The sequence below is a fragment of the Armigeres subalbatus genome, chromosome 3 (assembly GCF_024139115.2).
Source record: "Armigeres subalbatus isolate Guangzhou_Male chromosome 3, GZ_Asu_2, whole genome shotgun sequence".
NCBI lineage: Eukaryota > Metazoa > Arthropoda > Insecta > Diptera > Culicidae > Armigeres > Armigeres subalbatus.
In genome coordinates this window covers 397,155,048-397,178,338 of record NC_085141.1, presented here as the reverse complement: position 1 = coordinate 397,178,338, position 23,291 = coordinate 397,155,048, and the positions used below count along the sequence as shown (strand labels likewise).

The following is a 23,291-nucleotide window of genomic DNA, read 5'->3' as shown; positions in this document are numbered from 1 at the left end:
CAGGAATAAGCATCATCGCCCTAATCCAACGACAAAATGTAATAAAAAGTAATTCTCGTGTGGATTATTACCGCGCGCGCTCGCTCTCTCTCTCTCTCTCTCCTTCTCGAACAGTTTCCGACAATTTTCCGCCCTCCGAAGTCGAACCCCTTGCCTGACTGTCTGACCGGGGGTCGTATCGCAAACGGCACACTGTTAGCATAGATAGCCGGGCCGCACCGGCACCAACAGCCCATCTAGGCCTTCACCGTTCGAATAATCGCCACCGGGCGGTGCCGGCTAAACCGTACTGACTGGCTGGTGAGGGACCAAATAATAATTTCTTTTTACGACCGCACACTTTCCGCAAATTTCCGCACAACAATGCTTAGGGTTGGGGTTGCTTTGCGGAGGGACGCCACGCCAAGGTTCGGAGGTAACTCTCTGTTGCTTCTTCGTCGAAGGCAAAGGCATCGCCAAACAAAACGGGCCTATGCCACTGCCCACCTAATAGAACGACGTAAATTATTCCCGTGCGATTTATTAATTTTAGTTTTTGCACAATCTCTTATTCTTCCCTTTTTTCTGCTCTTTTTCTCCGTTACAGGAACAAAGCCATAAATCATACCGGCCGCTGTGTGTGCTGACGTTCCGGTGGAACTATTTGCTCCACGGGCTCGAACCGGCCGGGTACCATCTGGTGAACGTGGTCCTGCACACGATCGTATCGCTCATGTATTTCCGGTAAGTGTTTACAATTCTATAGAGGAGGGTTCGTGCGATACAGCCGCGTGGGCGCGGGAGCTTGAGGCATGATTGTGGTTTTTGTCCGGCTCGGGAAGTCATTGTTTTTGGATCAGACGTAAAATAGATAGGTCGATGAAAATGGAAAAGTGGACATTTGTGCCGCAGCGTGAAAGCATTGTTAATATTTGATAATCGAGGATAACCATGAGGTAATTTAGAGTATCACCATTTAAACAATGGGTCTATAAGAGAAGAAACAATTTTGTGAGTTACATTTTTTTACTTACTGATATTTAGTAATTTGGGTTCGATCATTTAGTAATTTGTCATTTGACATAAAACACATCATTGTAACGTAAGAATCCCATTACCTAGCTCATAAATGATCAGATAAGTCAGCAAATCCATCCGCTTGAACAGGCCAAAAACTAAGCCTATTTAACAAATAAATCTTAACTTTTTTGTTTGTTTCTGAACCATATCACTCAATATCATGCATTATGTGAATTTCAAAATTAATTAAAATAAAAGACTGACCAACCCAATCAGCTGGAACGAGCTAACCAACCAACTAGGACTACTGGTTTGCTCTTTTTTGTCGATTTCTTTATTGAGCATTGACCGAAATTCTTTTTCAGCATATCATATGTCTCCGGGTAGTTTTTTTTTTCAAATGCGGGCTTGATGATAAACTTTAAACATCACTTTTTATGAACCCAAGTTGACGCGCCTCATGCCGCCACGGCACAGTATTCAGGAAAAAAGAAAACCTGATAGAAATGACAACAATATAGCTTGAGTACTCTTTTTTTGCTCCAGAACCAAAGGAAATCACCAGAATAGAATCCTTTCTGACACACACAAAAAAAACATCATCAACACTTTGTCGAAACGATACTCCTTCCGATTGCTTTCAAAATCGACCGACTACGACGTCGTCGGTTGGTTGTTCGACATGTAGGTACGGAGTGCAGCAATCATCCTCTTTCGTCGCCGTCGCTGACGTCGTCGTCGTCGGCTAACAAATTGCTTGAAAGTTACCAAACACGACTCAGTTGCGATTGGTGGTGACGGTGCGACGCGACGGCAATGGCGGTTATGGCGGGGGCTCCAACCAGTGAAGACGACATCGATGCTCTACACATCGGGTAGAGGTACTCAAAGCCATTATTTTCGAGGGTTTGAAAAAGATAGCACGCTTGCAGCGCCAGCCGTCGTCTCTCCCGCAGCAAGGAGCGAAACCTTCCGCAATAGTAGTGGCCCAATTCGGTCTCTGAAGAGTTTGGCTTTAGAGGAAAGCACAAAAGTGCCACTTTCGTTCGAGTGCCTTCCTTCTGCTTTATTTTTTACTGGGATTGCACCCCACAAATGGGACATTGACGCCTCGCAGTTCCTATATCAGTAAGCAGTTCCACGGCTAATGCGAGGTTTTAGAATTGGGGGATACAAATTATTCGTCTAACCAGAGTAGTTGAATGAACTTCCACACCTAAAAATTTAGTTGGTCCGGACCAGAAGAAAAACATAAGCACAACCAGCATGGTATTGCTTTATAGACGCGCATCTTACCGCTGGTCTATGAAAGCTACACATGTGGACGCATTAGAATTCGTTTAGGGTGTTTTTTTTTTGTTTTTGTGTGCAAGAAACATAATCAGAAAAGGACGTTGATCTATAGGAGAAGGGTCGTTTGGCAGAAACCCATTCGGCAGAAATCCATTTGGCCGAATGCCATTAGGCCGAACAAACCATTAGGCCGAAACCCATCTGGCCGAAAGTCATTTGGCAGGATCCCATCTGGCCCAAAAGGTCATCCGGCCAAATTGGTCATTAAGCCGCAAAAGTCATTTGGCCGAGAAGGACATTAGGCCCAATAGGACATTTGGCAGAATGTATCATTTGAAAACTGAGAAATGAGGAGTGAGAAGTGAGACGTCTCACTACTCATTCCTCATTTCTGACTTCTTACTGTAAAACAGTGACGAGCGCGAAGTGAGTAGTGAGACGTCTTCTCATTTCTCACTCTTCATTTCTCACTTTTCACTGTGAAAAATGAGTAGGGAGACGTCTCGCTTTTCAATTCTCACTACTCACATTTCACAGTGAGAAGTTAGAAATGAGGAGTGAAAAATGATTATTATTTATTTATTCAGACTAATGCCGAAGTGGCCTGTGCGGTATATAAGAGTCTTCTCCATTCGGCTCGGTCCATGGTTACACGTCGCCAACCACGCAGTCTACGGAGGGTCCGCAAGTCATCTTCCACCTGATCGATCCACCTTGCCCGCTGCTTGTGCCCGTCGGATCGTTGTCGAGAACCATTTTCACCGGGTTACTGTCCGACATTCTGGCTACGTGCCCGGCCCACCGCAGTCGTCCGATTTTCGCGGTGTGAACGATGGATGGTTCTCCCAACAGCTGATGCAACTCGCGGTTCATTCGCCTCCTCCACGTACCGTCCGCCATCTGCACCCCACCATAGATGGTACGCAGCACTTTCCTTTCAAAAACTCCCAGTGCGCGTTGGTCCTCCACGAGCGTACGATTTCCAACCACTATGCGCCTCCGAATTTCTCTGTTGGTATCGTTATCGACGGTGACCAGTGAGCCCAAGTACACGAATTCTTCAACCACCTCGATTTCGTCACCACCGATGGAAACTCGTGGTGGGTGGCTTACATTGACCTCTCTTGAGCCTCTTCCTATCACGTACTTTGTCTTCGACGTGTTGATGACTAGTCCAATCCGTTTAGCTTCGCTTTTCAGTCTGATGTAGGCTTCCTCCATCCTCTCAAAGTTACGTGCCATGATATCAATGTCGTCGGCGAAACCAAATAACTGGACGGACTTCGTGAAAACCGTACCACTCGTGTCAATCCCTGCCCTTCGTATTACTCCCTCCAAAGCGATGTTGAATAGCAGACACGAAAGACCATCACCTTGCCGTAACCCTCTGCGCGTTTCGAAGGGACTCGAGAATGCCCCTGAAACTCGAACTACGCACATCACCCGATCCATCGTCGCCTTGATCAACCGTATCAGTTTATCAGGAAATCCGTTTTCATGCATTAGCTGCCATAGCTGGTCCCGATCGATTGTATCATATGCGGCTTTGAAGTCGATAAATAGATGATGTGTGGGCACGTTGTATTCGCGGCATTTCTGCAATACCTGACGTATGGCGAACACCTGGTCTGTGGTAGAGCGTTCGCCCATAAATCCCGCCTGGTACTGCCCCACGAACTCTCTTGCAATTGGTGTTAGTCGGCGGCATAAAATTTGGGAGAGTACCTTGTAGGCGGCGTTCAGCAATGTGATTGCGTGGTAGTTGCTGCAATCCAGCTTATCGCCCTTTTTGTAGATGGGACACACGACACCTTCCATCCACTCCTGCGGCAGAACCTCATCATCACAAACCTTGGTAATGACCCAGCGCAGCGCTCTAGCCAGTGCCTCACCACCGTGTTTAAACAGCTCTCCTGGTAGTTGGTCAACTCCAGGGGCTTTGTTGTTTTTCAGCCGGCCGATCTCCTCCTGGATTTCCTGGAGATTCGGAGCCGGAAGTCGCATGTCCTGCACGCGGGCTCCTAGGTTCATTACCATACCGCCACCGTTGTCTGCCATATCGCCATTCAGGTGCTCTTCGTAGTGCTGCCGCCACCTTTGGATCACCTCACGCTCGTTTGTAAGAAGGTTCCCGTTTATATCCTTACACATATCGGGCTGTGTCACGTGGCCCTTACGTGAACTGTTCAACTTCTCATAGAACTTTCGTGCGTTATTAGCGCGGTACAGTTCCTCCGTCTCTTCACGGTCTCGATCTTCCTGCTGGCGCTTTTTCCTCCGGAAAATCGAGTTTTGTCTGTTCCGCGCCCGTTTGTATCGTGCCTCGTTCGCCCTCGTGAGGTGTTGCAGCAATCTCGCCCATGCTGCATTCTTCTCCTCAACTAACTGCTCACATTCGCCGTCATGACTGGTATGACGACTGGTTTCTCTGTTCCGGAGCCACCGTGCCTAGTGCAGCGGTTGCGGTGCTTGCAATGGCGAATCGAATTTTTCTCCAGCCATCTTCAAGAGATGCTGCGCCTAGCTGCTCTTCCGTTGGGAGTGCCCCTTCCAGCTGCTGCGCGTAGTCTTGGGCTAGTCTACCGTCTTGTAGCCGCCCAATGTTTAGCCGCGGCGGACGACTCCGACGCGTGTTGATCACCGTCGAGAGTTTTGAGCGCAGGCATACTGCAACGAGGTAGTGGTCGGATTCAATATTCGCACTGCGGTAAGTGCGTACGTTCGTGATGTCGGAGAAGAATTTGCCGTCGATTAGAACGTGGTCGATTTGGTTTTCCGTTACTTGATTAGGTGATTTCCATGTGGCCTTGTGGATATTCTTGCGGGGGAAGAAAGTGCTTCAAATATGTCATTTGGCTGAAATGTTCGTTTGACAGAATGGATCATTTGGCCTTACGGGTCACCACCAGAAAAAAACATTCGATCGATTGACAAAATATGCCATTTCCGATAAAGTTGGGCATGTTTGTTCGGGAAAATCATTTCTCTTTTTTTTTTTATTTCTCACTTCTTAACCAATGTTTTAACTGTGAAAAGTGTGAAGTAAACAATGAGAATTGAGATACAGGTAAGAAGAAGTCAGTCTCACTTGTCACTCCTCCTTTCGTTTGACATATCTCACATTGATGATTTAGAATGAAAACTGAGACGTCTCCCATCACAATTCTCACTCCTCATTTCTCGCTTTTCATTTCAACTCATCTCTGTGAAAGTGTGATTAATAAGAAGTAGGTAGTGTCAAGTGAGAAATGAGAGGTGAGATTTGTGAAGAAAATATCCCGATTTTCAATGCTCATTTCTCACTTTTCATAATAAGTAAGTTCCTCATTTCTCACTTCACATTTCTTACTATTCACTTTTCACAGCGACAAGAATAAATGACAAATGAGAAGTTAGAAATGAAAAATGTCTCTTTTCATTTCTAAAACACCTAAATAAAGATTTATCTTTTCATTTTTCTATTCTCATGTCTCACTTATTACTGTGGGAACTAAGAAGCGAGAAATAAGAAGCAAAAAGTGATACGTTTTACTATCATTTCTCACTGTGAGGAGTAAGACGGATATGAGAGCGTCTCAATTCTCATTTTTTCACTTGTTACTTATACTTAACTTATTCCTTCCCAATCGCACTTCTAATTGAGTAGTGACACGTGAGAAATGAGGAGTACGAAGTAAGAATCAAATAATGAATAAGTTGAGAGTAAGTAATCAGAAGCGGGAATCAGGGTGGGAATGGTAGATATTTTTTCACGCCATTCATTCCGCGATGTAGACAGAACCTCAAGCGGCCGTGACAGCAGCCGTAGCCGAAAACAGTCATACGGTGCTCTGGACTGTTGTTTCCCTCCCAACATTTGTTTTCCTACAAAAAATTAAAGACACGATCTTCGCCGGAAAATATTTATTAGATCATCTAGCCTAATTTGGGAATTCGTGATACTTTCCCAAAACTGATCAAAAGTGTTTTTGCTAAAAGTAATATGAGACAAATCTCGGCTATTTCAAGAGGACACATGTGATTTTGTAAACAAAGATTCATACATCGATTTGTTTAATCTTACGGCATTCTCACGCAACACAACAGCATGAACGGGGAGCCGAGGCCTCCCCCTACTTGTATGTGGGAATCCTATCAGATTGAAAAAATCAACGTTTGAATCATTGTTTACCGAATCACGTTCTTTTCCAGAATTCACTGGGGTCGCTTTTTACGCTGAAGTGGGGAAACTCGAGAAACCGCGAAAAATCGATTTTTGATGAAGTTGTTTTTTAAGCGGTTTCTTAGATAAACGCGGTGCGTAACCGCGTAAGAACCGACTTTAGTGTACCGCAATCGCACACCCGAATCATAGTGAGAAGTTACAAGTGAGACGTCTCGTTTTTTCTTGATTATGAAGGTTTCAAGCCCTGTACAGTTCAAGAAAAGGGAAAAAAATGAACAGAGTCTTGAGTACTGAAATCGTATAGATCTTTGGAGTTTGTTGTCCGTCCATAGAGCGTGTCCTGTTAATGGTCCGTGTTGGTTAGTTTCTGTCGTTGGCAATCTGGTGTAATAATTTTTAACCCTCTCTTTCCCATGACTTTTTTCAAAGATTTTAATAAGAAGTAATCATCTATGAAAAAATGCTAGAACAAAAGTTATTTGGCATAGCTTAAATTAGTGGAAAACGAAAGAAAAATTTTGATTGTAAATCAATAGTTACATGATTGTTTTCAATAGTTTCACTATTTTTACTCAAATTTGATGATATTGTGTCGCCACCACTAAATTGTATTCCGACTTCCGACGTTTTACTTTCGAACTTGGTGCCAGCGACGTTGTCAGCGACAAAACAAGCTCGATTTTGTGACAGATAACACCGTGCAGTGCTGCATATTTATTTTATTTTCCCGTGTGAATCTCGTCGGAAGTGGGCCTTGCTGCCAGTTCATCAGCGTCATATAAACAGTTTTGGTCCAAATGCACAATATTTGCAGTCTAACGGAAAACTAAAGTTGTGCCAAATATTGCTTTTTGTTGTTGAAATAAATCGATGGATGTTAGAAGATGCAAAATTTGGTGGAGCTCTACAGCTACCATGGGAAGGAAAGGGTTAAAGGTGTCTTTTGTTGTTGTCGCATTTGAGACGTCTCGATTCTGACACCTCATTTCTCACTTCTCGCTCTTTATTTATCACTTTTAACCTATCATTTCTCACTTCTCATTCTAACTCCTAACTGCGTGAATTGTGATATAACTAATAAGAAGTATGAAGAGAGAAATGACGAGTAAGAAATGAGAGAGACTTCACACTTCTTAGCGGCAAACTAGAGAGAAAAAAAGGAAATGACAAATGAGACATTTCTTAACCTCAATCTACCTGTGCACTGGATGTAGGCTAAGAAAATAAATGTGCAAGATACGTAGAATAACTAGGTTTTGATCAGTTTGAACCAGGGTGGTCGGTATTGGCCTTTTTTGACAAATACGGGTATTCGGAATTTGGCAGAGTAATACCGGTATTTGTGATAATTTAAGAATCGAAATGAATCAAAATTAAAGTAAAATGTTTCGCCAGTTCAGAAATTGACATTTACGGCCGTTCGATCAAATGACCAAGTATTTTCGGCTGTATGACCTTTTCGGCTAAATGGCATTTCGGAAAAATGATTCGTTCTGCCAAACGACCATTTTCGCCTAAAGGCCAAATGACCTATACGCTAAAACGGATTTTCGGCTGAAAAACATTTTCGTTCACATGTCCCTTTCGGCCAAGTGATATTTTCGGTCAAACGAGATTATCTGCCATATAGTTTGTTCGGCCTAACGACATTTTTGGCTTCATGACTCGTTCGGCCAAATGACGTTTTCGGCATATCGTCTTATTCAGCCGAACGCAATTTTCGTTCGACCTCAAGCACGGCAGATAATTTTTTCGACTAATTGCCAATCGACCATTTCGGAAATGTGCAACCCAAGCAGCGTACAAGCTGTAGAGATTTGTTTACTTCTTTATGTGTGTGTGTGTTTTTTTTAAGTTTTACATCAAGTTCAACACAGAGCTGCCGACCAAAAGTCTCATGTGGCCGATCGAAGTGTTCAGCCGACCTCAAGTTTGCCAAATGACTGTATCGGCCTAATGGCCCATTCTCCCAAACAAGTAAAGGTTCGATCGTGTTGGTGTCAGGGAAGTTTGCTACCCAAGCAAATTGTGAAATTATAATTAGAGGCAAATAGAAAGCAAATTTTGTTTTCAAATATAAATCATCATAATAGATTACATATCGACAGCAGAAATAGTTTTCGATTTGCCCTCGAGCTTTGCTCGGGTAGTCCGGGAGAACGCGAAATGAAAAAAAAGTTTTATGCATCGAAGTGCAAAATAAATTAGTAAGGGAATGGTCGTGCCGATGCTGGGCAAGCCAGCTAGTCCGGGAAAACGTGAAGTGGAAAAAATAATTTTTGCATTGAAGTGCAGCGCAGGGATTGATCGTGTTGTAGAAGCTTATTATACGAAGCACATTGATTCGTGTTGAATTGTTTTGAAACACGGTTTTCATCTTCGCGTTTTTAAAATAACTCATTCACAATAAATGCTTAGTCACTTACCAAGGTGACTTTCCATGAATTACCTTCTCAACTTACTAACAATTCCTTTCCCGTGGCGCTCACGGAGATGCAGAGGATTCACCGGTATCTTGTAGCAATGAGTGTCGAACTACTTTTTCTCTCCTTATCCTAAATTAACTGTGAGGGCCTCTTCATTATTGCTCTTGAATTGATTGAACCCGAAATCATGAACAGTGAGAATTGTTTTCTAATCGCAAGAAGACTATTCGATTGGGAAGCTGTGCATATTTTTTTTGTTTTTCGGTCAATCACGACCAGCAACTACGAAGTATACAGTCAATTAGGCAAAGCTAAGCTCATGGCCCGTTCTCTCAAACGACCATTTCAACAAACGATCATTTTCAGCCAAATGACTTATTAGGCTATACAGCTTTATGGGCGAACAGCATTCTCGGATTCCTTATCGGACAAAGGACTGTTTGTGCCGTATAATCTCTTCGATCTAATGGCACTTTCAGATGTATAACTGGTTCGACCACAAAGCCTGGGGCCTCATTGCGCATCTCCTTTCGACATATCTTTCATATGATAGTTTGCATGGTTTGCTCGTTTGGAGTCAAGGTGCACAATGCCACCCCTGTTCTGCTAAATGGCTTGTTCGACCAAATGACGTCTTTTACCAAAATCTTGTTCGGTCGACTAGTTTTGGTCTAACAACCGTTTCTGTCAAACTTTCAATTCGACAAAATGGAATTCGGGAAGATGATTTTCATCCTAACGTGCTATTCTGCTAAGTGGCATCCGACAAAACGGTTTTCGGTCTATTGACTTTCGGCTTAACGACCCTTTTTCATGACGGAAGCATGTAATTTAGAGAAAAATTATTTAAGCTCTTTAGTTCATAAAACGAGTTTAGTACTTTCCGTTTAATTCCACCGTATTTTGTAATCTCTGCAGATACATATTCCGACCTCAACTGTAAAGGCCGTCTTCAGCGTCTCGAACTTGACTCGTCTTATGACAGAGTTCATGTAATTTTGTTCATATAAAAGACTCCACCGCATAGCTACGTATGCTGGTAATAACTGTATGACTACGAATTCCTCTCCAATTTTCAGTGTTCCTCACACTATTCATTCTTCAATATACTATTTCGGCATTCTATTTCTTATGTTTTACTTAAAGTTTGACATTCACCTCGCTACAGAAAAAAAATGAATGAAATAACAGAAGTCATAACAAAACCCCATTTTTCCTGCAAAAATGCAATGAACAGTTACGGAACCCTTGAACGATGTTCTAAACATTAAAACTTTTGTATAAGACTAAAAAAACAACCAATTGTATATATTCTCACTTGAACACCATTGTTCAGACCTATGCTTTCGATTCTCTATGGCGTCGTGTCCAATTGAAATATGTTTGATAATAAAAATAAAAATAGATACTGAAATTCTAACCGTTGGCAAATAATCGTTTTATAGAAAACGCTGCAATAGAACACAAATCTTTAATGTGGATGCCGGCAAATCCAAGAAGCGGTTTATACAGGAAAGACTGACTGTTTCATAACTGAGGAAAATTTGTGTTGTAGTAACAATTATGGAACACTAATCAAATACAAATGTCTTCAAACAAATCAAACTTAAAATTTTTCGTGTCGAAATAGAGCCGGTTAGAATCATAGGGGTGTAAGTGACATGTAGATCAAATTGAGTTGAAAATAGTGGAATTGATTCGCAAATAATTGGCAAAGGCGTTCCATAATTGTGGGTGTTTCATAATTTAGGGGAGAGTGTACCCAAATTTCTATTTGTTTATACACGCAGCTATCAAATAATACGAATAACGAATTGAATCTTCCCATCAAAAAATGTATCTTTCATAATAGATTCCATATTCCACTGCATGACTATGCGCTTCAACAGTGATTCAGTCTGCCATTCAACTACAAGTACGCCTTTTAACAGTTTTCAAAAGGATTTCATTGCCCACCGCTTTGCTCCGCAGCACTCCTAGACACACCTCTTGATAGAAAAAAGAACACTGACTTCCCTCCAACTGTTCCTCGCACAAAGATGCCGTTAAATCTACTCCACCGCCATCGCCGAGTGTACGTTCGCAAAACACACAATCGCAAACCAAGCAAAGTGCTTGTACCTACTTCCCAATTTCAATTCAACGGAAAATGTCTGCCAGCCAACTCGCGCCTTCCGCCTGTGTGTCCCTATGGAAGCTTTAGAATCTCCACCAGCAGCCATCGTATCGGTTGGTGGTTTTTAAAATTGAGCTCATATCGACTAGAGAAGCGATGGAGTCTGCACGCCGCGGCGATGACGCCAGGAAGACGAGATACGTTCCGTACCACCGCAATTCTAAAGATGACAAAACAAGTGCTATGAAGGTGCTGCTGCAACTGTACTATGTTCCACTATTAGAGTGGTGCACAAGCTCAGTGCGGATAAGTTTATTCTATTCTATTCAATGGAAGCTTTTCTTCCAACCAAAGCATCACCGCTTCGCAGCACTTTTACAGTTAGCAGATTGGTGGCTTCAAAGTCAGCTGCTGCTGAGCAATGTACCTCGATTGAATTTTATTTTTGGAACACCCTAGTTAAGGTACATTCTATACAATTGAGAGACGAACAAAAAGCGGAAGCGATCCACCCGTAACCGCGATGAGGGTTTTGGCATGGCTCTAAGCATTTCCATAGACTTTGAAACCGGTCCTTACCTTGCCACTTGCATGCACCCGCGTGGGCGAGCGTCTCGGTGGTCTTGATAAAAATTAAGAAAAGACCGTGTCGTCGTCTCCGTTTCCCCAGTAACAGAGGCAGCACCACAAAGACTTCCCCAGCCCGTAGGAGACGTAGTCAAATTTCCACAGTGTGGCCGCCCGGCATGGCATCGGATGCCAACAACCGGGCGAACGGCGGAGTCTTGATGCTTTCGGAATTTTTATTGAAAATTCCTTTTTACGCTACTCATAGTTTTGACTCAACTCTTTTTCGGCATCGGAAGGGGTGAGGCGCGATCGGCTCCACTGGAGCCGAATTCCTTGCCGTTATGGGTTTTTATGGAGCGCTTCCAGAGCCGTGTCGTTGTCGTCGTTGGTTGTGTAACAACAACAAGCTATGTGTGCAGGACGAGGAGCGACCCGAGCATGGAGGATGGAAATGTAGTCTCCTGTTTGGTATCGAGTAGATAAACGGCGATTCAATAATCCAAAGGGGGGTTACATTTTTGAATACCGAAAGTGTGCGGTGAGGTGGGTGGTTTGCTGAAGGCTCCGTCTTGTAAGTGGAAACATATTTGTTCAATTTTACTCGCTCCGGTTGGATACTATGGCTCAAGAATCCAATGTTTTAAACATTCTCTTGTTGACTCAGTTTTTTTGCGAATACAGGAAGTGGTATTGTTCGGAAACTCATTTTATACATTGGTGCTTTAATCTTCTTCTTAATTTTAAAGCCTATAGTATTTGATCAATTTCTTCCACATCTAATAAGGTATTGTGTTGGCTACTAATGTTCATAGTCTGGATTGGCTAATTAGCGAATATTTTCTTGCATTTTTTGTTTTGAAAATTGCAATACAAAAGCAAGATTCGATATTTAGTCGATAGCTGTGTTTTGGTGTGACTAGTTCATAAGTTGAGATACCACCTTTTTTCGATTATATAAGGGCTGTTTTTTCTCAGTCATATATTTCTCATATTATGATTTTCATCCCATCCTCTTCTATTGGATTTAAATACTTGTTAAAATCTAAATAACGTTTGCTATAAATAAATGCACTTTTTTCGGATGGTGATGAAAAAAAGCTAAAACACATAATTGCTTTTGATAAATTTCCCATGTTCATGTTCGCCAGGTAGTTTTTACTGTTTGGTCAGTTGTCAAGCGCATGCAGCGATGCTGCTACTTTTCCTCCGGTTTTCCTCTTCAGCTTCCCGAGCAGGGGAAATTAACTCAATAATACCTCATTCTGTTATTGACACCATACATAGTTATGAACTAACCTTGCACGAGAGGTAAAATGCCAAAAAATAATACCAAAAATCAATATGCAAAATACACAATGTATTACACATAACGTGCTTAGGTATTTCAATATCTAGCGAAAAATAATTTGTGATGTGTTTGGTATATTTCAGTACATCAAGCATATTATGTTTAAAGTCTTCTTCTTATTGGCATTACATCCCCACACTGGGACAGAGCCGCCTCGCAGCTTAGTGTTCATTAAGCACTTCCACAGTTATTAACTGCGAGGTTTCTAAGCCAGGTTACCATTTTTGCATTCGTATATCATGAGGCTAACACGATGATACTTTTATGCCCAGGTAAGTCGAGACAATTTCCAATCCGAAAATTGCCTAGACCGGCACCGGGAATCGAGGGAAGGAGGGCCCCCTTTTTAAAGTATTTTTCATTTTATTGTTTGGTATTATTATCTGGTATTTTACCTCTTATGCAATGCTAGTTCATACCAATTTCTGTTATCAAGGTCGTCGCTCCTGCTCGGGTTCCTTTGGAGCTTCTTGTCGCTCAGGGTCGTCGGCCGTCCGGAATTGGGCTTTCTTTCGATGCTCTCATTGTTTTCTAATAGTGCCAAGATGTTTAAGTTGCTGGAACGGGCGTTTCCAACGTCCACAAATTGCCGCACGATGCCCGTTTTTGAAGCGCTGGGGTGCCGTTCTTTGAACGCTCATACTTCTGAACGGAGTTGCTTCACTGTTTTTGCCATCACGGTTAAAGTTCGACTGATAGAGCTGTCAAATATTGTCTGCTGACTCATGGGTTACTATGATCGATGCTGCATGGGTAGTTTCGTCGGAGCAGGTAACCAATGAAAAATTGGCATTTTTGGTCCGCTTTTCAAATGCAATCGTTACGACCAATACTTACTTGATACTTGATGGGCTACAGCTCTTCGATGAATCTACGCCGAATCGCCGAATGGAGTATCCTTCTCCACTGGACTAGATCTTGGGCCAATCGCTTCCAGTCGCTCTGAACATTGAGCGCCCTCAAGTCCCCTTCAACTTCAAAAAGCCATCGTGTACGCGGCCTTCCACGAAGCCGTAAACGAACAACGTGACCAGCCCACCGTGGTCTGCCGTGTTGTATAAGCTTAATTATATCCAACCCTTCATACACCTGGTACAATTCGTGATTCACGCCGCCAGAAACCGTTCTCCCGATTACCGCCGAGTATTGTCCGCAGCACCTTACGCTCAAACACTCCGAAAGCTCTTCGATCAGCCTCCTTTAACGTCCTTTAACATGTCTCATGGCCGTATAAAGCCACCGGAAGAATCAGAGTAGTATACAGCTCGAGGTTTGTTTTCGTTTTCAGACTGCGGGACTTAAGCTGGTTACGAAGTGTAATAAGCCCTATTTACAGCTCTAATACGCCTTTTCACCTCGCGGGCAACATCATTATCGAACGTCACCAATGTGCCAAGATACACAAATTATTCTACCACTTCAAATTTTTCACCATCAAGCACCATTTCGCTACAACCACCACTACTGAACCCACGTTGATTGCCAGCGACCATGTACTTCGTTTTGCTGGTATTGATCGTGGATCATATTCTCGCTGTCTCCCTCTTAAAAGGCACGAAAGCTTGTTCCACGGCACGGCGATCAATTCCGATAATATCGATATCGTCCGCAAATCCCAGGAGCATATGCGATCTTGTGATAATTGTACCGTTTCTTTGAACACCTCATCCCTCCCTCGAGCGCTATATTGAACAGTAGATTCTAGAGTGCATCACCCTGCTTTTATTCATCTAAGGTAACAAATGACGTCGATATTTCATCCGCAACCCTTACACTTGATTTCGATCCGACCAACGTTATACGAATCAGCCGTATCAGTTTCGCCGGAAAATCATGTTCAAGCATAATTTGCCATAATTCATTCCGTTTCACTGAATCGTACGCCGCCTTGAAACCAATAAACAGATGATGTATCTGCAAGTTGTACTCCCGGAATTTATCAAGGATTTGTCTTAGGGTAAATATTTGATCCGTCGTGGATCGGCCCTCACGAAAACCTGCTTGCTATTCGCCGACGAAGGACTCTTCGAGCGGTCTTAATCTGATGAACAAAATACGGGACATAATTGAATTAAGGAGGGTTATTCCTCGGTAATTGGCGCACTCCAGTCTGTGCCCATTCTTGAAGAGAGGGCAAATGAGGCCGTCCAACCTGCTAGCAGGCGTTTCCTCGTCTTCCCATATTTTCGACATAATATGGTGCTGAACTTCATAAAGCTGCTCACTGCCATGTTTCAGAAGTTCAGCCGGGAGCTGGTCCTTCCCGCAGTCTTATTGTTTTCCAGCTCTTTAATAGATTTTGTAACCTCATCTAGTGTAGGGGACTCCACAGCTTGTCCATCGTTGCTAATATTTATTCTGTACACCGATGCACCGTCACTTCCACTATTCAACAAAGTCTCGAAGTGTTGCTTCCATCTGGCAGCCACTTCGGTTTTATCTGTCAGCAAATTCCCTTGTTGGTCGTTGCACATGACGGGAGATGGCGCTGCTCCGCACGCCTTTGACAGACTCATAGAGCCTCCGCATATCGTTCTGCTCCATTTTTCCATGCGCCTCGCTAATCATTTGTTCTTCATGTTCTTTTTTCTTCCTGCGGTGGGTTCGTTTTTCGGCTGCTCTTGCTTCCTTGTACCGATCTCTATTTGATCGGGTAATCGACACCAACATCCGACTTCTAGGAACGTTCTTCTCGTCTGTCACTCTCTGACACTCCACATCGAACACACCCGTCCTGGGTCGCCCCTGTCCAGTGCCTACCACTTCTCGTGCTGTTGTGCTCACCGCTCCATGGATCGACTCCCATAGATCGTTGATGTTGTCGCTAACGTTGATTGCACTTATCCGTTCGTCGAGCTTCTGGCGGTACTCAGCCGATATTCCTTCCGCCGACAATCGCTGGATATTGTAACGCATAGTTCGCTGTGATCTTTCGTTCGATACAGTTGGCAACCGTGATCGAATTTTACTGACAACGAGGTAGTGATCAGAGTCAATGTTCGGACCTCTGAATGTCCGCACATCGATAACATCCGAGAAATGGCGCCCATCCACCAGAAAATGGTCTATCTGGTTGCAAGTTTCACCATTTGGGTGTCTCCAGGTGTGCCTTCGGATGTTCTTTCGTGCAAAAGTACTGATGGCCATTCCTCTGGCAACAGTTCGCTGTTTATTTTTACTAGCCGTAGGCCATTGTCATTGGTAGCGGAGTCCGCTGGAAAACGGATTGGTTTGGAAAATCACAAAGCGTGCCTGGAAAACCGCTTGAAAACGGATTGTGGTTTGGATATTAGAAAGCGCGTCTGGAAGACCGCTGAAAAACGAATTGTGGTTTAGAAAATCACAAAGCGCGGCGGGACGTCCGCTGGAAAACGGATTGTTGTTTTGGAAAACCACAAAGCGCGTCTGCAAAACCGCTGGATAACGGATTCTAGCTTGGAAAATCACAAAGTGCGTTGGGACGTCGGCTGGAAAACGGATTGTGGTTTGGAAAATCACAAAGCGTGCCTGAAAGACCGCTGGAAAACGAATTGTGGTTTAGGAAATCAGAAAGTGCGTCTGGAAGACCGCTGGAAAACGAATTGTGGTGTGGTAAATCACAAAGCTTGTCTGAAAGACCGCTGGAAAACGATTTGTGATTTGGGCGTCTGGAAGACCGCTGGAAAACGGATTGTGGTTTGGAAAATAACAAAGCGCGTCTGGAAGACCGCTGGAAAACGAATTGTGGTTTGGAAAATCAGAAAGTGCGTCTGGAAGACCGCTGGAAAACGAATTGTGGTTTGGAAAATCACAAAGCGTGTCTGGAAGACCGCTTGAAAATGGATTGTGGTGTGGAAAATCACAAAGCGCGGCGGGACGTCCGCTAGAAAACGGATTGTTGTTTTGGGAAACCGCACAGCTCGTTTCCAAAACGCTAAATAACGGATTCTAGCTTGGAAAATCACAAAGTGCGTTGGGGCGTCGGCTGGAAAACGGGTTGTGGTTTGGAAAATCATAAAGCGTGTCTCGAAGACCGCTGGAAAACGGATTGTGGTTTGGAAAATCACAAAGCGCGGCGGGATCTTGGCTGGAAAACGGATTGTGGTTTGGAAAATTATAAAGCGTGTCTGGAAGACCGCTGGAAAACAAATTGTGGTTTGGAAAATCACAAAGCGTGTCTGGTAAACCGCTTGAGAACGGATTGTGGTTTGGAAAATCATAAAGCGTGTCTCGAAGACCGCTGGAAAACGGATTGTGGTTTGGAAAATCACAAAGTGCGTCTGGAAGACCGCTCGAAAACGAATTGTGGTTTGGAAAATCACAAAGCGCGGCAAAATCTTGGCTGGAAAACAGATTGTGGTTTGGAAAATCACAAAGCGCGTCTGAAAGACCGCTGGAAAACGAGTTGTGGTTTGGGAAACAAGGAAGTGCCCCAGCCAACACAAGATCGTATATGATGTCACATAAGATGCTAAAGTGGAGGCCATATAGGTACTTTCCCATACAATATGTACGTATATCGCCTCCACTTTAGCATCTTATGTTGCATCATATACGATTTTGTGTTGACTGGGGCGTCTGGAAGACCGCTGGAAAACCGAATTGTGGTTTGAAAAATCACAAAGCGCGTCTGGAAGACCGCTGGAAAATGGTTTGTTGTGTGGAAAATCACAAAGCGCGTCTGAGAGGCCGCTGAAAATCGATTGGAATACCACAAGATACGTATGGGAGACTTTCAAGAATAGGGTTGACGATCTAGAAAATCCCAAGGTGAGTCCTGATTTTGGTTAAAATAAATTTAGTTTGATATTTATAAAATTGGCGGCCTATGCCAGAGGACTTTTTTTTTGCTTTTTTTATGAGAGAAGTAGGGGAATGTGGGGTTTTAATAAGTTACTTTCAGCGTGTGATTATACACACTCAGTTTTCATTTATGCAGCTCGGCAAAGATCCGCACAGCCGTGCGCCAGCAAAATAAATAACTGATATTCCGGCGAAAATAGCGTTTGTTAGCGAATTTTCGGCAAATTATTTGCTAATTATCAGTAATTTTGACAGGAATCTCGGCAAAAAACATGTTTGCTGGGGCACGGCTGTGCGATACTCGATCTCAGTGTGTCAATTGGTGAGCCGCAAGCCATGACTCGGCTTTTTCTTGTCAGATCTCGGTGGCGTGCACACGCACCCACGGAGAGCTGCTGTCATAACATTTCGCTCCGGCCATTTGGGGCCACACACTAAATGGATCTGAAATGGACTTCTAGTGAGCATCTATAGATAAGTACCTTTTCCTCTCACCATTCAACAGGCTATGATGGAGCAAGCCTTAATTCAAATGGTAACAAGAGCCGACAGTCTGATACCAACTCGATTTTTGCATAAGAACCTAAAAAAATGTATAAGAGTCAACTAGCAAAATAAATCAAATCGGCAGTTCTTCTACAACGAAAATTGTAATCTGTATTTCAATCAAAGTGTGCTGCAACCAAATCAATTCGAGCTTGTTAGTTTTCTTCAGAATTCATGAAAACCTGAGATATGAAAACGTAGGATTACTGTTGCAGAGAAAACATTCATTTTTCCGGCTGTTTACTTCATACTTTTTCTCTATACTGTTAGGCATGGCATTCTACGATGACAATGTCAAATATCAGGTTTGTTTTTGACAGCTGCGGAAAGACTTTGCAGAATCCGCAATATTTATTCATTTGTTCAACTTTTCCTGCGAAATGTATATTTTCACACAGACGACCCCAATATGAATCTATTAGTGGGAAAATCTTGCAAATCGGTCCATCCGTTCGTGAGTTATATTGCCTCAAAGGAAATGTAAAATTACTTAAATAAAGGGAAAAAATCAAAGGAAATGTAAACTCATTTTTATATATAGAAGAAGAAGAGAGGATTACGTTTTTGTTTTCTTTTATTTTACACAAACAAGCTGAAACGAAACGAAAAGCTTACAACCAGGCTTCGGAATTCTCACTCATATGAATAAAAACCTGCGATTAATCCATTTAGCGGAGTGGGATTTTTCATGGTCTCCCTGTGAGGAAGTATTCTCACACAACATTTTTATCCGGATAGAATGGCGGGTGATAAATTCGTGAGCGCCAGATCGCCGGATAATTTAATTTTAATCCACAAATTTTCCTTCTCGTCGCCTCATCAGATAAATTTTACAAGCATATTTACAAAAATTTAGGACCGCAACGGGATTCGAACCCAAAACAATTTTAAAATGTTCAGAGCGCCCACTAAAACCACGCCACCACATGAATTGATTGAAAGCGAACGGAAAAACTCCTGTATTAAACCTTTTGCTTATCGTGGCGCATCGTTAGATTCAATAAGCTTGGAGTGGCAAAGCAAGCGGCATTTGATTTTCGCGAAACATGGGAAGAAGGATAACAATTTTTCGCACCATCGCTTGTGCCGGAGTTTATCGCACTGTAATTTATCCGGATAAAATGCATGGTGGAGTGATCAGTTGTCGCGTGAGTGAGTGAGAAATCCGAACCCTGCTTACAACACGTCAAAAATAAAATTAGGCTATCAAATTTTCGTGCTTACAAACAATAGAACAGCAAACGAGTGTTCAGAATACAAGGAATTTGTGTCAAACATCAGTCTTTCGTGAAAAGTGGGATGTATGCACGTATGTACTCATGGTTTAAGTGTATGTATTAATTTAAACTGCTGCCAGTTCTATTCTGCTCATATTATCTTAACAGTTAGCTTATTTATTCTAAATCTGAGTACGTATACTTTAACTTGAACTTCCTACACGTCGAGAAGTTACTTCCACCGGAAGATGAATTCACTGAAGATTATTTTATCCATACTGAACGTGTTGCTCCTCGTCGGAAAACTCCAACCAACGCGAGGCAGCCCTCATCGGCTGCCAAAGCGCTAGGCAATACACTTGAACTTGCCAGTTTCTTGAACAGTTTACTGTTTCTGCTTTATTTTTTCAAACACCCACTACCGCTCGGCGAGCATAAATTCCATCGCGAAACGTTGACGATGAGGGATGTTTGTCTTTGCCAGCGACTCCACGGCGCGAACGATAATGTCGCCGACGACCATAGCGCGACGACGGCGGAAAAGGATTTTCTTGATTGGATTCGATGGAATGTGACTTTCGCTTGAACTGGATTCACCTTTTTTTCTTTCTTCTGACGCTGTTGGACGGAAAATGAGTTTTTGAACAAAGTTAGGGCGCGCGCTCGCATCAAGGACGCTCGAGAGACAAAGACGTCGCCGGTGACGACGACGACGTTGAGGGTTTGCACTGTTGTTATGCAAAATTCGAGAAACAACCTGAAGAAATGTGAAAAGTTTTCGCTGTTTATCCGTTTCGGAAGTGCCTAGTTGTGGGACGCTGGGAATTGGATTTGGAAATATTGAAACATCGGAACAGTTTGACGAGATGGTACTGTTCGGGAAGAGGAGCCATTTTTCTACAAAAAGATTATCTTGGAAACAGCACGACATTTCATTTTCGGTTTAAGTGGTACTTTGCTTTTTGAAGGATTCCTTCTTCAAAGTTGTGTAGCTTAGTAGATCAAGTGGATTTCATATTGAAGTTATGTATTCAATTTTGCGGTTTCTATCAGGATTATGTTGCCATTCTCGTAAATTAAAATGTAACAAAAAGTTATGAGATCACTCAAAAAAAATAGAAAACACTAAATGTAATATACCGAATAACATAGGCTTCTTGAAGTAACGTAAATATATGTGAATGAATAGTATTTGTGTCTAAGTCAAGCTTAATATCCCAAACTCGTCTTAGATGGTTGAATACATTCCCCTAAAAAGAGCTTAAAATATTTTTTCTTTGTGTGGCTCGTGCGTCTAATGTGGAAGGTGATCTTTCATAATACAGATGGTCGTTCGATAATGTGTCTGTCTATGATACTTCCAACTTGACACAGCGAACTGGCTGTTTCGAAGACATGGCAATCACATAGCATTTGATTGTTGAAAAGTACATGGCAAGTTTTGCACATCCAGTGGAACCAGTTCTTGCCACGGAAATCTTTACTTAGCATGGTGGAGCGTGGCGGAGTCGCAGACATTTCGCATCGGTCTTTACATTCCCCTCGATTGTCCCGTGCCTTATTTTCCACTTCAAGAGGCTCGGAGGCCTCCTTTCAAGAGGCTCGGAAGCCTCCTTTCAAGAGGGTCGGAAGCCTCCTTTCAAGAGGCTCGGAAGCCTCTTTTCAGGAGGCTCGAAGCCTCCTTTCAAGAGGCTCGAAGCCTCCTTTCAAGAGGCTCAGAAGCCTCCTTTCAAGAGAGCTCAGCCCTCCTTTCAAGAGGCTCAAGCCTCCTTTCAAGAGGCCTGGAAGCCTCCTTTCAAGAGGCTTGAAGCCTCCTTTCAAGAGGCTCGGAAGCCTCCTTTCAAGAGGCTCAGGCCTCCTTTCAAGAGGCTCAGGCCTCCTTTCAAGAGGCCTGGAAGCCTCCTTTCAAGAGGCTCAGAGCCTCCTTTCAAGAGGCTCAGAAGCCTCCTTTCAAGAGGCTCAAGCCTCCTTTCAAGAGGCTCAGGAAGCCTCCTTTCAAGAGGCTCAGAAGCCTCCTTTCAAGAGGCTCAGAGCCTCCTTTCAAGAGGCTCAAGCCTCAAGGCCCCTCCTTCAAGAGCTCAGGCCTCCTTTCAAGAGGCTCAGAGCCTCCTTTCAAGAGGCTCAGGCCTCCTTTCAAGAGGCCTCAGAAGCCTCCTTTCAAGAGGCTCAGGCCTCCTTTCAAGAGGCTCAGAGCCTCCTTTCAAGAGGCTCAGGCCTCCTTTCAAGAGGCCTCAGAGCCTCCTTCAAGAGGCTCAGAAGCCTCCTTTCAAGAGGCCTCAAGCCTCCTTCAAGAGGCTCAGGCCTCCTTTCAAGGCCTGGAAGCCTCCTTTCAAGAGGCCTGGAAGCCTCCTTTCAAGAGGCTCAGAGCCTCCCTTTCAAGAGGCTCAGGAAGCCTCCTTTCAAGAGAGCTCAGGAAGCCTCCTTTCAAGAGGCTCAGAAGCCTCCTTTCAAGAGGCTCAGAAGCCTCCTTTCAAGAGGCTCAGAGCCTCCTTTCAAGAGGCTCAGAGCCTCCTTTCAAGAGGCTCAGAAGCCTCCTTTCAAGAGGCTCAGAGCCTCCTTTCAAGAGGCTCAGAAGCCTCCTTTCAAGAGGCTCAGGCCTCCTTTCAAGAGGCCTGGAAGCCTCCTTTCAAGAGGCTCAAGCCTCCTTTCAAGAGGCTCAGGAAGCCTCCTTTCAAGAGGCTCAGCCTCCTTTCAAGAGGCTCAGAAGCCTCCTTTCAGAGGCTCAGAAGCCTCCTTTCAAGAGGCTCAGGCCTCCTTTCAAGAGGCTCAGGAAGCCTCCTTTCAAGAGGCTCAGAAGCCTCCTTTCAAGAGGCTCAGGAAGCCTCCTTTCAAGAGGCTCAGAAGCCTCCTTTCAAGAGGCTCCAAGCCTCCTTTCAAGAGGCCTCAAGCCTCCTTTCAAGAGGCCTGGAAGCCTCCTTTCAAGAGGCTCAAGCCTCCTTTCAAGAGGCTCAGAAGCCTCCTTTCAAGAGGCTCAGAAGCCTCCCTTTCAAGAGCTCAGAAGCCTCCTTTCAAGAGGCTCAGAAGCCTCCTTTCAAGAGGCTCAGAAGCCTCCTTTCAAGAGGCTCAGCCTCCCTTTCAAGAGGCTCAGGCCTCCTTTCAAGAGGCTCAGAGCCTCCTTTCAAGAGGCTCAGGAAGCCTCCTTTCAAGAGGCTCAAAGCCTCCTTTCAAGAGGCCTCAGAGCCTCCTTTCAAGAGGCTCAGAAGCCTCCTTTCAAGAGGCTCAGGAAGCCTCCTTTCAAGAGGCCTCAGAAGCCTCCTTTCAAGAGGCTCAGGCCTCCTTTCAAGAGGCCTCAGGAAGCCTCCTTTCAAGAGGCTCAGAAGCCTCCTTTCAAGAGCTCAGAAGCCTCCTTTCAAGAGGCTCAAGCCTCCTTTCAAGAGAGCTCAGAAGCCTCCTCCTTCAAAACTCAGAAGCCTCCCTTCAAGAAAAGGCTGAAGCCTCCTTTCAAGAGGCTCAGAAGCCTCCTTTCAAGAGGCTCAGAAGCCTCCTTTCAAGAGGCTCAGAAGCCTCCTTTCAAGAGGCTCAGAAGCCTCCTTTCAAGAGGCTCAGAGCCTCCTTTCAAGAGGCTCAGAGCCTCCTTCAAGAGGCCTCAAGCCTCCTTTCAAGAGGCTCAAGCCTCCTTCAAGAGGCTCAGAAGCCTCCCTTTCAAGAGGCCTGGAAGCCTCCTTTCAAGAGGCTCAGAGCCTCCTTTCAAGAGGCTCAGGAAGCCTCCTTTCAAGAGAAGGCTCAGAGCCTCCCTTTCAAGAGGCTCAGGCCTCCTTTCAAGAGGCTCAGAGCCTCCTTTCAAGAGGCTCAGAAGCCTCCTTTCAAGAGGCTCAGAGCCTCCTTTCAA

The 23,291-nt window shown here is 44.0% G+C and overlaps 1 protein-coding gene across 14 annotated transcripts in view; it reads left to right on the top strand.

The window, feature by feature from the left end:
- Positions 1-23,291, top strand: part of LOC134226894 (protein O-mannosyl-transferase Tmtc3-like) — a 741,179-nt gene that overhangs the window by 230,008 nt on the left and 487,880 nt on the right. For all 14 annotated transcript variants that reach the window (XM_062707982.1, XM_062707987.1, XM_062707985.1 and 11 more), the window contains one exon: positions 587-723. In XM_062707982.1, the coding sequence (XP_062563966.1) occupies positions 587-723 (137 nt within the window). The remainder of the gene's footprint in view (positions 1-586; positions 724-23,291) is intronic.